Genomic DNA, 13,681 nt, shown 5'->3' with positions numbered 1-13,681 from the left:
AGTAAGTCAAGTTCTTTGCTATTACCAAATCATCTTGTCAAAACATTTTACCGGATTAATTACTTTTGATATGCTAATCAGTTTAAGATTTACGAAAGCTTTTAAAACCTTGAAGTTGAGACACGTATTTTGAAAAATAATTATTATTTTGGAAACATGACTTCTTAAACTAGCAGTTTGAAGTAAATAAATAAAAGCCCAATTAAAAATTATATCCATAAATGGCCTTATTACAAAAACATAAACCCAAATAAAACTTTAAGTATAAATAAACCTAATGTAAAATTAATTGCAGTCGTGTGGCCACCTCCAAGTCCCTCACAGCACCAAATCGCTTATAGCTGGGGATTAGCTACACAGTTGAAAGAAAGAGCGAGTTTACGAAAACTCAGTGTGCAACCCCCTATCATTCGATCTGTATGTAGCGTACAGTATCAGACTGGGCTGAGCCCTATTTAGAAGTAGTACAGAGTGGGCCTTAGCCCAATACAATAACAAAACAGTATAGTAACGCAACCCAACCTAATCTAGCCAACACACCACTCCATACCACCCACACACCATGTGGGAACAAAGTCGACCCACCCAGCCAACACACCAATATCACAGCAAAGCTGCCATTAATAATATCACAGCAAAGCTACCAGTAACAGTAATGCAGTAGAGCTGCCAGTATCAGTATATATGGCAAAGCCACCAGTAACAGTACGCTTCCTCCATAACAGAATCCCAACCCCATGCAGAATGTCATCTCATAAATCATACGTGAATGCAGAATGTCATGCTCAGTACAGTCATATACATCTCAACACATTAGTCATTATATCACTAGGGGTTTAGCGGCCATAACGGTGTAGATAGGCCAAAGACCCATTATTCGGCCCAAGTGGGCCCATATGCTAAAGTGGCCCATTTAGCCCAGGTTTAGCCATGGCTATATGAACTATACAGCCCAGCCCAGTATTTGCCACGTATCGTGGATTTCATCTGTGTGGAGCCACAAGCCCATTAGGCCCACACAGCCCATTTCTGCCCAAAATAGCCTAAGCCCATGAGAACGCCCATGGTCGCCTCTATAGTCTTACGCCTATAATTCGTGGGCTTGGTTTACCACACAAGCGATCGCATGCTCGTGTGGCCTCAAAAGTCGTATCTTCAGCTTTTCGGCTTTTCGGCTTTTATTATTTTATAGTTGAAAGGGGGTGTGGTTACACACCTGGTTGTGAATACTTGTATAAAGCCTTCGAACACGAACCTACATTAATCAAGACATTCAGTTAAATGTTTGGCATTAGGGTCAACACCCTCTTACTAATACTTAGTCCCAAAAAGAACAGCAACAACACTTGCCTTAATCCACGGATGAAGTTTAACCCGTCAATAATGTTAATCGAAGGTTGGCCACACCCTTTTTTACTGAAAAGTAGCATTATCCAGGAAACCCATTAACAACAATCGCATAATCCAAAGATTTGAATCGAAACCTATTGCCTAAATAACACTCAAAACCAAAGATAGGGCATTCGGCCAACACCCCACATGTTAGCCCACATACTTACCTTAAATTGAGTGATAAAAAAGCAGTTTCGACGGCTAAATATCACCAAAACTCCTTCACTTCTCGAGGAAACTTTTGAGAATAAAAAGAATAGCACACCTAAAAGAAGAAGACAAGAATCGGCTATAAGAGAACAAGAGAAGGGATGAGCATTCGGCTTAAAGCAGAGATAACCAGAAAAAGATTAGAGATAAAAACAAGCAAGAGTTGACTGTACCTACCACAGTCGTCAAACCGCAACAAGATGAAGAGATGAGGAGGAGAGAATCAGTCATGAACCAATGACACCAACTGAAATGGATGAAAAAGAGGAGAAGAAAGGACAATAAGCAACCGGTTCACCAACAAAAAGGGAGCAAAGAGGGAAGAAGGAAAAGAAATACAGAGAAGAGAGAAAAGAGAGGTTCGGCTAGGAGAGAAAATCAAAGGACAGAAACCCAATCGACACTACCACATCCACACCCTCAAAATCCTTTATTTTCTCTTAATAACTCTCCCTGATTCTCTCCACAAAACACTCCAACATCCCATTCAAACTCTATTCAAACTCTCATGACCAATTCAACCTCAGAGTCTCAGTCCAACTCCACTACCTACCCAGCTCAACAGTAAAATAATTACTCCATTTCACAACCTAGGACTCGAACTCAAGTCCCTAGCAGAAGCAACATGCCACCTTGCCACTAGATCACACACTCTCTTTGTGTCATAAAACAAGCACTATTATTTGTAAGGCCTATATGACAGTGTCCAGATTCATTTAAGAGCAATACTGAAAATTAACAACAGCCAAGACTTAAACCCAAGCTTCTCAAACACTCCCAAACCCACTCAAATCACTAAGCTAGTAAAACGAACATGTAATTTGTGTCAATAACACAAAATTAAAAACTCTAATTTTTGGGGCGTTACAACTCTACCCCGTTAAAAAAATTTTGACCTCAAATTTACCTGATCAGAATAGTTGAGGGTATTATTGTCACATAGCCTCCTCTGGTTCCCACGTGGCTTCCTCTGAGCCGTGATTATGCCAATGTACTTTAACTAGTGGAATAGATTTCCTCCTCAGTACCTTAACCTCACGATCCAAAATCTGCACTGGCTCCTCCTCGAACGTCAGATCTAGCCTAACCTCGATTTTCTTGACTAAAACTATATGGGTGGTATCAGAGCGATAACACCTTAGCATGGATACGTGGAATACATCATGAATCCGGTCCAACTCTGGAGGTAATTCAAGTTGATAGACGACTGGTCTCACACGCTTCAGTATATGATAAGGCCCAATGAACCTAGGGCTTAGCCTTCGCTTCCATCCAAACCTCAGAATCTTCTTCCATGGTGAGACTTTAAGAAAGACATAATCCCCTATAGAGTACTCGATCTCTTTACGTTTCAAGTCTGCATAAGACTTCTGTCTGTCTGACGCTATCTTTAAACGATCTCGAATTAGCCTTACCTTGTATTCAGCATCAGAAACTATTTCAGGCCCCAGAGCTCGTCGCTCACCCAACTCAGTCCAACACGTAGGAGTACGACACCTACGACCATATAATTGTAACACCCTTACCCGTATCCATGGTCAAAACAGAGTACGAGGCATTACCAGACTTAACCATACACATAGACAAAAATCGGGCCATAAAATTTCATTTAATTCAAATCTTTTCGAACACATGCATAGACTCATATTTAAAGACATAACGTGGCATAAATGAGCACTTACACATCCATAATCATGCAATAACATGTCTCTCACTTCAAGCATATTTTCTTACCATCCTGCATATAATATACATTATTACATTACCATCCTCCGGTTATATGATAAAAGCAGCTATGCTGCCTGTGGAGAGTTATGGCAGGGTGGGTCGAGTTAATCCCCACATTGTGTGTTGGTTGGTACGGGTGGAGAGTAGCGGATGGTGGGTTGAGTAGTCTCCCCAAATGGGCTTGCATTCTCTCATTGACATTACATGTGATATTGAAATGGGCCTATGAGCCATACCGTTTACAGTAAAGGCTTCGGCCCAGTGTTATGAAATATGAAGTGTGAAAAGGGCTATGGCCCAGTACATGTTGAGATTGGATTTGGGCTTAGGCCCAATAGGCTGTTATTGTTTTGGGCTCTGAAAGGGGCTTGTTTCACAGTGAGTTTCCAAACTCACCCCTTTCCTTAACCTTGCAGGTGAGCCTTGGGCTAGAGGGGATTCAGAGTAGCCATGGTGATCGCCTTTGGACTTTTAAATAAGCGTTGGTTTTCATTAAATTTCCTTTAATTATTATTTATTTTGGGGTTGTAATAAGGCCATTTTAACTTTCCTTTTATTTCTTTTCGGGATTATTTTAATTTTAATAACTTTAAACCTGGTTGATAATTATTCAAATGGGCTACACTTAGGACGTGTTTTCAAAACGATACTTGTTTTCAAAATAGCTCAATGCCACGATTAATCGATTTATCAAATATGTCCACTTGATCAAATTTACAACTCGATATAACAAAGTGTGGCTATGGTTGTGGGCATGTCTAGGATTGGATCCAATCAAAGAGCTTGGTACTTAAGCAGCCTTCATGGCTCACCTCCTCTGTCTCGGATACCTACCTGGTGCCCAGCTTCCATACACTTTGTTAACTCAACAAAATATATTGTTTTTAAAACACTAAAACGGAATGTGGGTTTTCAACTCCAATGTGGCACTTCAGATTCGGCCATAACGTCTGGGCCGGGTTTTGGGTGTTACAAAATCTTATTCTCATTTTATACCACCATAACGTAGTTACCAATTTGTCCATTAAACATCCATATTCAAGGCAAAGTTACTCATTTCCATTTAATTCATGATCCACTGGCCTGCATTTAACTTACCTGATGTATTACCAATCACGCATAACAAAAGCTAACTACATCATCACATTAAAACATAGGACATAGCATGATTAATTAAACTTATAAACCATAATGGATAAGGACCACATCTCAAGATCATATACGATAACTCAATGCAGACTGATACGTATGGTCAAAATCATAATAATAATACATATCACAAACCAACTTCCTATACATGCCACTCACTTGATATTTCTAATATTTGAATTAATTCTCCCAAAAATGATAGTTTGATAGTGTGAATTTGCCTCCGACGATCTCCAACCCCGAGCCGACCTGCCAATACTAAAGAAATGGAGAGGATGGGTAAGCTTTATGCTTAGTAAGTCCATATGAAATTAATAAGCAATTACTAACATGCTTTTCAAGAGAAAACACTACAATTGTAGAATTACACATGTTCAGGTTAAGCTGTTTTATTGAGTTACAGTTACTAAATCATTCATATCCGAAGATACAAAACTCCAAATTTAGTTTTGTTAATTTTCCTTGAAACTAGATTCATATACCTCTCTCCCATAAAATTTCTAGAATTTTTCGCTTAGCCAATTAGTACAGTTTATTCATTAACGTTTCCCCTATTTTGCAGTCCAACAGTTCTGACCTCTCTTCACTAAACATATTTCGGGACTCGGATGATGTTCCCATCCATTCCTTCTGAAAGTAGACTCATTGAAGATTCTATTCATATAAATTATAACTCATAATTAGTTTTGTACAATTTTTAACAAATTTTCCAAGTCAAAATAGGGGATCTCGAATTCATTCTGACACTGTCTTAGAAAAATTAAAATATCACATAATATAGAACTCTTTTGCTCCCCCTGTTTCTTTTATATGAAAATAGACTCATTAATCTTTAATTCCATAATTTTTTGAAATTTAATTCAACTTACACAATTTTTTGGTGAATTTTCAAAGTCACGTAACTGTTGTTGTCCAATATTGTTTTACTACTAAAATTCACTCTTACATAATTTCACTTAATCCATTTTGTCTTATCAGAGTTCACTCAAATATCAAGCACATTGCTCATAATTTTCATAAACATATACCTGCACTTATTCATCATATAATCATGTTCACATGTATTTTACTTAATCGATTTTCTCGTTGAACTCTTCGGAATAATAATTGATTCTCAGTTGCCTGCACATATTTTCACACTTGTAGACAAGGCTATCTAGTACGCATAGTAGCCTGCACTTAGTACTACACATGCGACCAATAATCCGGTACACGGAGTAGCCTGCACTTAGTACTACACACGTGACCTAACCATCTGATACACGTAGTAGCCTGCACTTAGTACTACACACGTGATCGAAGTTATCGAGTACGCATAGTAGCCTGCACTTAGTACTACACATGCAACCAATTATCCGGTACACGTAGTAGCCTGCACTTAGTGCTACACACGTAACCTCACAATAGATCATTCGTATCATTTCTATTCCGAAGGCTCAACCGGGAAATTCCTCACTTTCCAACATGTTACAAATTTATTCACAGTCCTTTTTCAATTTGCAATTTACAACAAATAGTCATTCTATAGGTAGCCACAGTTCGTATGATAACAAAATATAATAAAATAAAAAGAATCAATAAATTATTTACGTACAAACTTGTCGAAATCTCATCAAGTACAACCGTGTATCAATTCATGCAACCCAAGTAATAGTAATTTAACACTCAATTCATGTAACAATAATTTGTCATTCAATTTCACATGACACAACAAGCATTACATTTTTCCATATCATACATACCATCCATCAACTTCTCTTAAACATATTAACTCATACAATTTATGCCATATCAATAGAGAATTACAATTCATGCATGGTATTGCATTATTATTAACACACGAACTTACCTCGATCCAGAAACGACAATTTACCATTTTAGTCCATAATATTGTATTTTCTCGATTTAAGCCCGAATCTCGATTTCCTTCATCTATAATATCACATTTAGCCTAATAATTAGTCACATTATTCATATGGGTCCAAAAATCATATTTTTTACAAATTTTCATTTTGACCCCTAAACTTTTGCATATTTGCACTTTTGCCCCAAGGTTCGGAAATTAAAATTCATCCTATTTTCTTATGTTTTATGACATTCTGATCATTTTTCCCTTCTATGGTAACATCAAATTCTCACTCTAACATGTACTTATGAACATTAGGTATTTTTACCGATTATGTCGTTTTACTCGTTTTCACGTAAAATCACTTAGCAAAAGTAGTTTAACACAATTTCAAGCTTCATATTCTACCATTAAACATCAAAAATACATGCATATCATTCATGGGTAAATTTTTAAACACAAACCCTAGCTCAAAATAATGGTAGAAATAGCCAGAACATGTTACCGGGACTTCAAAAATGTAAAGAACATTAAAAACGGGGCTCGGGATCACTTACAAATGAGCTTGGAAAGCTTGAAAACCCTAGCCATGGTGTATTTCATGAAAAATTCGGCCATGAGGAAGAAGATGAGCAAATTTGGCTTATTTTGGCATTTTTAATTCATTTAATTACCAATTTACTAAAATGCCCTTAATGAAAAACTTTTAAAAACCTATCATACCATGTCCATTTTTGTCCAAAAACTTCAAAATGGTCTAATTACCATTTAAGGACCTTTAATTTAAAAAATCATAATAATTAGACACTTTTAACATGTAGAACTCAACTTTTGCACTTTTTACAATTTAGTCCTTTTGACCAAATTGATTGCCCAAACGTCAAAATTTTCGAACGAAATGTTCACGAAATCATTCCATGCGATCTTAGACCATAAAATTATAATAAAAATGAATTTTCCTCATCAGATTTGTGGTCTTGAAACCATTGTTCTAACTAGGCCCAAAATCAGGATGTTACAATAATGCTTCGTATGGTGCCATCTAGATGCTGGACTGGTAGCTATTGTTATATGCGAACTCTGCTAACGGCAAGTAGTCTTCCCAACTACCTTGAAAATCAATCACATAGCTTCTTAGCATGTCCTCCAGTATCTGAATCACCCTCTCTGACTGACCTTCTGTCTGAGGATGAAATGCAGTACTTAAGTCTAACCTTGTACCCAGTGCCTCTTGTAACTTCTTCCAAAATTGAGATATGAATCGAGGATCCCTGTCAGATATAATAGAAACTGGTACCCCATGCAGTCTCACAATCTCATCCACATATAACTTAGCGAACTTCTGCAGCGAATAATCAGTACGGACCGGTATAAAATGGGTAGATTTAGTCAATCGATCTACGATAACCCATACCGAATCCTTCTTAGCAGGCGTTAAGGGCAACACACTCACAAAATCCATGGTTACCCTCTGCCACTTCCAGAGTGAAATTTTAACTGGTTGCAGTAAGCCTGAAGGCAGTTGATGTTCAGCCTTAACTTGCTGACATGTCAGACACTTACTTACAAAATCGGTAACTTTGCGCTCAAGTCTTGGCCACTAGTACAACTCACGAAGATCTCGGTATAACTTGTTTTCGCCAGGATGCATAGCATATGGACTATTATGCACCTCTTGCAGTATAGACTGCCTCAGATCAAAATCCTTCGGTACACAGACTCTCTCACGAAAACACAGTACCCCTTCACTATTCAGTCCAAAATCTAAAATCTCCCTATTCTCAACTTGTCGAAAACGAAGAACCAATAACCCATCCATCAACTGCTTACCCCTAATCTGTTCAGTCTATGTCAGTTTAACTTGCAACTCAACCATCAAGCTACCATCATCAAGTAAGCTGAGACGAGCAACCATCGCTCTTAAATCAGCTACAGCCCTGCGGCTCAGTGCATTAGCTACCACATTAGCCTTACCAGGATGGTATTCAATTGAGCAGTCATAATCCTTGAGCAACTCTATCCACCTTCACTGCCTAAGATTCAGCTCCTTCTGAGTGAGGAGGTACTTAAGGCTTTTATGATCAGTGTAAATGATACACTTCTCACCGTACAAGTAACGCCTCCAGATTTTTAGAGAAAATACCACCGCGACTAACTCCAAGTCATGTGTAGGGTAATTCGCCTCATGGGTTTTAAGCTGACGAGACGCGTAAGCAACCACCTTACCCTATTGCATCAACACACAACCAAACCAACGTTTGATGCATCGCTAAAAATAGTGAATTCCTTCCCAGATTTTGGCTGTATCAAAATAGGGGCCTCAGTCAAAACCTTCTTTAATTTCTCGAAACTTTCTTGCTGCCTATCATTCCAATCAAATGGTACTCCTTTTCGCAGTAACTTAGTCAGAGGTGTAGCAATCAGTGAAAACCCCTCTACAAAATGTCTATAATATCAAGCTAGACCCAGAAAACTTCGAATCTCAGATACGGTCTTAGGTGATTTCCAATCCAGAATAGCTTCGAATTTTCGAGGATCAACCCTAACCCGCTCGGCCGATACCAAGTGACCCAAAAATTTCACCTCGCGCAACCAGAACTCACATTTGCTGAATTTAGTGCATAACTGCTTCTCCCTCAAAATCTATAGAACAACACGGAGATACGCATCATGTTCTTCCTTAGTTCTAGAATACACCAGGATATCATCTATAAATATTATCACGAACCGATCTAGATGGGGCTGGAACACTCGGTTCATCAGATCCATAAAGGCAACTGGTGCATTCATTAGCCTAAATGACATCACTAGGAACTCATAATGACCATTACGAGCCCTAAACACTGTCTTGTACACATCAGTCTCTTTAACTCTCAGCTAATGATACGCAGAACGAATTCTATTTTGGAGAAAATTGAAGCTCCGCACAACTGATCAAATAAATCATCTATCCTCGGCAAAGGGTACTTATTCTTGATAGTTAACTTGTTCAACTGCCGATAGTGGATACACATACGCATAGATCCATCCTTATTCTTCACGAACAACACTGGTGCTCCCCATGGAGACACACTGGGTCGAACGAACCCTCGGTCCAGTAGTTCTTGAATTTCAGCTTTTAACTCCACCAGATCCTTAGGTGCCATCCTATAAGGGGCAATGGACACTGGAGCTGTTCTCGGTAGGAGCTCAATGTCAAACTTGACCTCACGGCTCAGAGGAAACCTTGAGAGTTCATCAGGAAATACATCAGGAAAATCTTTAATAGTTCTAATACCTTTGACCGAAGAACCCTCAGAATCAGATACACCAATGTATGCTAGAAACGCCTCACAACCCTTATGAAGATAATTTTTCGGCCCCTAGTATAGAGATTACATTTGATAGATAGTCCTTTCGCTCCCGAATCACAACCACCTCCTTATCCTCAGTAGTCTTCGACACCATACGCTTAGCAGCACAATCCAAACTTGCACGGTATTTAACCAGCCAATCCATCCCCAAGATAAGGTCGAATTCACCAAACGGTAGCTCCATCAAATCCGTTGGAAAGATTACTCCTTAAACCTCTAAGGGCACATTCCTGAACAACTTATTTACCCTTACCGACTGTCCCAGTGGACTTATCACAGTCATTTCACTAATAGTACTGACACACAAGATACCCAAGGTTCCAGACACAGTGCATGCAATGTATGAGTGCGTAGACCCAATATCAATCAAAGCAGTATAAGGTACATCATGGATTAGGAACATACTAGTTATAACATCTGGGGCATCTCCATCCTCTCGGCAACGTGCAGTGTATACTAGAGCTGGCTGTCTCTCCTCAGTACTACCATCACCTCTGCCAGGTGCTCCACGACCTCGCCCCAAACCATTTCCACCTCTGTATTGACCACGGCCTCTCGGTGGCTGCTGAACACCTCTCGCTGGTTGTACATAACCATGTCCTGTAGCTTGCATCTGAACAGGTCCCTGTGGACAATTCTTAGCTTGATGCTCCATATACCCATATCTGAAACATGCCCTAATTTTCTTCCAGCACTCACCCAAGTGATGTCTCCCACAATCTGTACAAGGCTGCAATCTCGCAATAGGAACCCTAACTCGGACTGGCCCATCAAACTTGACCCTCTTTTTAGACCCACTAAACGAACCTGAGGGACCTGGTCCCTCTTATTTCTGCTGATATGCTTTTCTTGGTTCTCATGCTCAGAGCGCTTCACATCCTTGGCGATCTTCACCTTTTCTACGAGGGCAGAAAATCTCACTCCCTCTGCAGAGCTATCAGGACTCGTAACTCATCTCAGAGGCCATCCTCGAAACTCACACAGCATTCATATTTAGTCGCGACAATCCCACGAGCATAGCGGATAAATCGTAAAAACACTGCCTCATATTCTGTCACAGATTTATTCCCTTGGGTCAAGCTCAAAAATTCCCTTATTCAGGCGTCCACATAACTTGTGCCCACATATTTTCCTTAGAAAGCCGCCTTAGGGAAATCCCATGTTAACTGGTCGGCCGGAGTAGCCTCTCTCACAGTAAGCCACCACTGATAGGCTTCGTCCCATAGTAAAGACACTGCACCCTTTAGTTTCTGCTCAGAAATGCAGTCGAGATTGTTCATTATTCTCTCTAAGGCTTCCAACCAGTATTCAACCACATTAGGGGCTACTCTAGAAATACCCTTAAAAATTTCTGCTCCATTGGACTGGAGTCGTTCCAAAATTAACCCATGACCCTCAACACCTGTATAGGTTCCATTAACTCTCTCCAAAATTCGGAGCATAGCCTAGGATAGTGCGTCATCCCCAATTGCTAAATCGTACGATCCCATCTCAGTTACTAGTGATAAACTGTAATTTATACATATTTTTATCCCATGTTAATCACATTTATGGATGATTTCTCCTTAGATTTGGTGAATTCGATGTTTCTAATCCTTTAATCTCATGTTTTATACTTAGGTGAGTAGAGGAGAGTAAAAAGAGCGAGAAAAAGGCCAAAAACGGAGAAAATGGGTTGACATGGGAAATCAACATGGCCTGGACTTCCTCATACGGGTAGTTCACACGCTCGTGTCTATTTAACAAATTTCAATACGGCCTAAGCCATCTCACACGGGCGTGTCCCTGTCAAGCCCAAATCTAATCCTATTTGAAAAAGGCCATTTTTGAGGGTTTTGAAGTATTCTAAAGCCTATATAAACACCCCAGGAGGTACCTAGAAGACACATAGAGTAGGAGGCAAGGAATTACTCGAAGAAAGCCAATTGTTCCATCTTAGCAGTCAGATTCACCTTCAAGACTGAAGATCTCCCTTTAATTCCCTTCAAGAGTTCTTGGGTTTCCTTTATGTTTTGTTATCATTATTCTTTTGAGATGTTTTCTTTTATAAATATGAACTAAACCCTTTAAATACCTAAGGGGAATGATACCTAAGACGGATCTTGTTGTTTTATCTGAATTATATGATAAATATTTGATTTGTTCTTAATTATGTATTCTTAATTCTTGCTTTGATATTCCAGGATATTAACTTAAGATTTGATGTGCTTATTCAGAGGACAAAAAGTCCTTGTCTAAGAGTAGATCTAACATAATTAAGCGGATTAAGGTGAAACCTAATAAGGGAATCCATAAATTTAGTTAATGCAACACTAAGGGTTTTAATTAGAAAGATATTTCAATTAATCAACCTAAGGTTAGATGTTGTTAGTCTCAAGAAAGATAATAATATGAATTAGGGATTTCTACGGATCAAGTCAAATGAATAAATCGTCTAATTCAGAGTCAATAACAAGTGAAGTCTAGGTGGATTTTTCCTTAGGTATTGTCCAAATCATTCAGTTTTCATAAAAGTTATTTCCCCAATTCACTTTCTGTGCATTCTCAGTGTAGTAATTAGTTTAGATAAAACAAATCCCTTTTTTTTAGGCTAGATAATAAAAAGAAAGTTAATAATAGTACTTTTAGTTCCTTTGAGTTCGACATTCCGGTCTTGCCATAAGCTATACTATTGTTCGATAGGTGCACTTGCCTTTGTCGTGATAATAGTTAGTTTTCAAGAATGGTCATTCACAAATTATAAAACTTATCACAATTTACATCAATCAAGTTTTTGGCGCCGTTGCTAGGGAACTAAAATATTAGGAACGCTTAATTTTTATTACTTTAGCTATTTTTTTATTGCAATTTACATTTTATTTTCATTTTTGTTACTAAATTGTTTTTCCTTCTGGAGGTTTTTATAGTTTATGACTAGAAGAAACCCGTCGGGACCATTGCTTTTTGATAGTGAAATCGATCGCACAGCTCGCAAAAATAGAAGAGAAATAAGGTGAAGCCTAAGATACACAGAGGAAGAGCAAGAGGATGATATTTCCACCACAATCGAGAAGATGGCTGAAAATTAGAAAAATCCGCTACCTCTTGCGATTGCTGCTGATCCAGTAGATCAGAATCCTGTTCCACGCACTATGTATGATTATGCTAAACCTACTTTAACATGAACTGAGTCAAGTATAGTTAGGCCTGCTGTTGCTGCAAATAATTTTGAACTGAAACCTAACACGATTTAAATGATACAACAGTTTGTTCAGTTTGATGGTTTGCAAGACAAGGATCCAAACACTCATTTGGTGAATTTTCTGGAGTTTTGTGACACTTTTAAGATCAATGGCATTTCTGACGATGCCACTCACCTTCGGTTGTTTCCTTTTCATTGAGGAACAAAGATAAACAGTGGTTGAACTCGTTACCATGAGGGTTAATCACTACTTGGGAGCAAATGACTGAAAAATTCTTACTTAAATATTTTTCGCTGGCTAAAAAGGCTAAATTAAGGAATGATATCTCTTCTTTTATGCAGATGGATCTAGAAACACTCTATGATGCATAGGAGAGATACAAGGATCTATTGAGAAGGTGCCCTCACCATGGGTTACCTTTATGGTTACAGGTTCAAATGTTTTACAATGGTGTGAACCCCTCAACAAGGCAACTTATCGACGCAGCTGCTGGTGGGACTATCAATAACAAAAACACCTGAAGTGGGTTATGAATTTATTGAAGAGATGTCATTGAATAACTATCAATGGTAAGTCATAAGAACAAAGCCGACAAAAGCAGCCGGTGTTTTCAACCTCGACGCAGTTACTATGCTATCTAACCAGGTAGAACTTTTAAATAAAAAGATTGACAGTTTATATGGTTCTACTCAGGTACATCCCGTGATGAGGAGCAATTCAATTAGAGGAGGAGTACACACAGAATATCAGTCCTTCAACCCTAGCATCAAGGAGGAACAAGTTCAATATATGGGTAACAATAATTCTAGACCTCAAAATAA

The 13,681-nt window shown here is 38.7% G+C and overlaps 2 protein-coding genes and 1 non-coding gene across 3 annotated transcripts; all 3 read right to left on the bottom strand.

Annotated features, from left to right (window-relative positions):
• Positions 1-2,537: 2,537 nt before the first annotated feature.
• On the bottom strand, positions 2,538-8,144 carry LOC107902330 (uncharacterized). Its single transcript, XM_016828536.1, has 3 exons — positions 7,940-8,144; positions 7,623-7,837; positions 2,538-3,017 (listed from the first exon to the last, which is right to left on the bottom strand). The coding sequence occupies exons 1-3, from the start codon at positions 8,142-8,144 to the stop codon at positions 2,538-2,540; spliced, it is 900 nt and encodes a 299-aa protein (XP_016684025.1).
• A 27-nt stretch (positions 8,145-8,171) lies between these two features.
• Positions 8,172-9,862, bottom strand: LOC121207979 (uncharacterized). Its single transcript, XM_041078519.1, has 3 exons — positions 9,743-9,862; positions 9,342-9,687; positions 8,172-8,281 (listed from the first exon to the last, which is right to left on the bottom strand). The coding sequence occupies exons 1-3, from the start codon at positions 9,860-9,862 to the stop codon at positions 8,172-8,174; spliced, it is 576 nt and encodes a 191-aa protein (XP_040934453.1).
• Positions 9,863-13,168: 3,306 nt separating this feature from the next.
• Positions 13,169-13,275, bottom strand: LOC121208866 (small nucleolar RNA R71). Its single transcript, XR_005903990.1, has one exon. It is a non-coding gene; the product is annotated as a small nucleolar RNA R71 (small nucleolar RNA).
• Between the last annotated feature and the right edge of the window lie 406 nt (positions 13,276-13,681).

Source organism: Gossypium hirsutum, chromosome A10 (assembly GCF_007990345.1).
Source record: "Gossypium hirsutum isolate 1008001.06 chromosome A10, Gossypium_hirsutum_v2.1, whole genome shotgun sequence".
NCBI classification, from domain to species: Eukaryota; Viridiplantae; Streptophyta; class Magnoliopsida; order Malvales; family Malvaceae; genus Gossypium; species Gossypium hirsutum.
Note: the sequence above shows the minus strand (reverse complement) of the source record. Positions and strands in the feature narration are given on the sequence as shown.

Bases quoted from the DNA above. Each gene is read 5' to 3' on its own strand.
- LOC107902330 (XM_016828536.1), bottom strand. From the start codon at position 8,144: ATGGATGGGTTATTGGTTCTTCGTTTTCGACAAGTTGAGAATAGGGAG. The intron at 7,838-7,939 runs GTGAGTTGTACT...AACTGCCTTCAG, and splicing joins CAAGTTATACCGAGATCTTC to GCTTACTGCAACCAGTTAAA. The intron at 3,018-7,622 runs GTACCAGTTTCT...GCTGAATACAAG, and splicing joins AGATTGTGAGACTGCATGGG to GTAAGGCTAATTCGAGATCG.
- LOC121207979 (XM_041078519.1), bottom strand. From the start codon at position 9,862: ATGGAGCTACCGTTTGGTGAATTCGACCTTATCTTGGGGATGGATTGG. The intron at 9,688-9,742 runs GTGGTTGTGATT...TCTCTATACTAG, and splicing joins AGACTACTGAGGATAAGGAG to GGGCCGAAAAATTATCTTCA. The intron at 8,282-9,341 runs GTATGTGTATCC...CTAATGTGGTAG, and splicing joins GAATAAGGATGGATCTATGC to CTAATGCACTGAGCCGCAGG.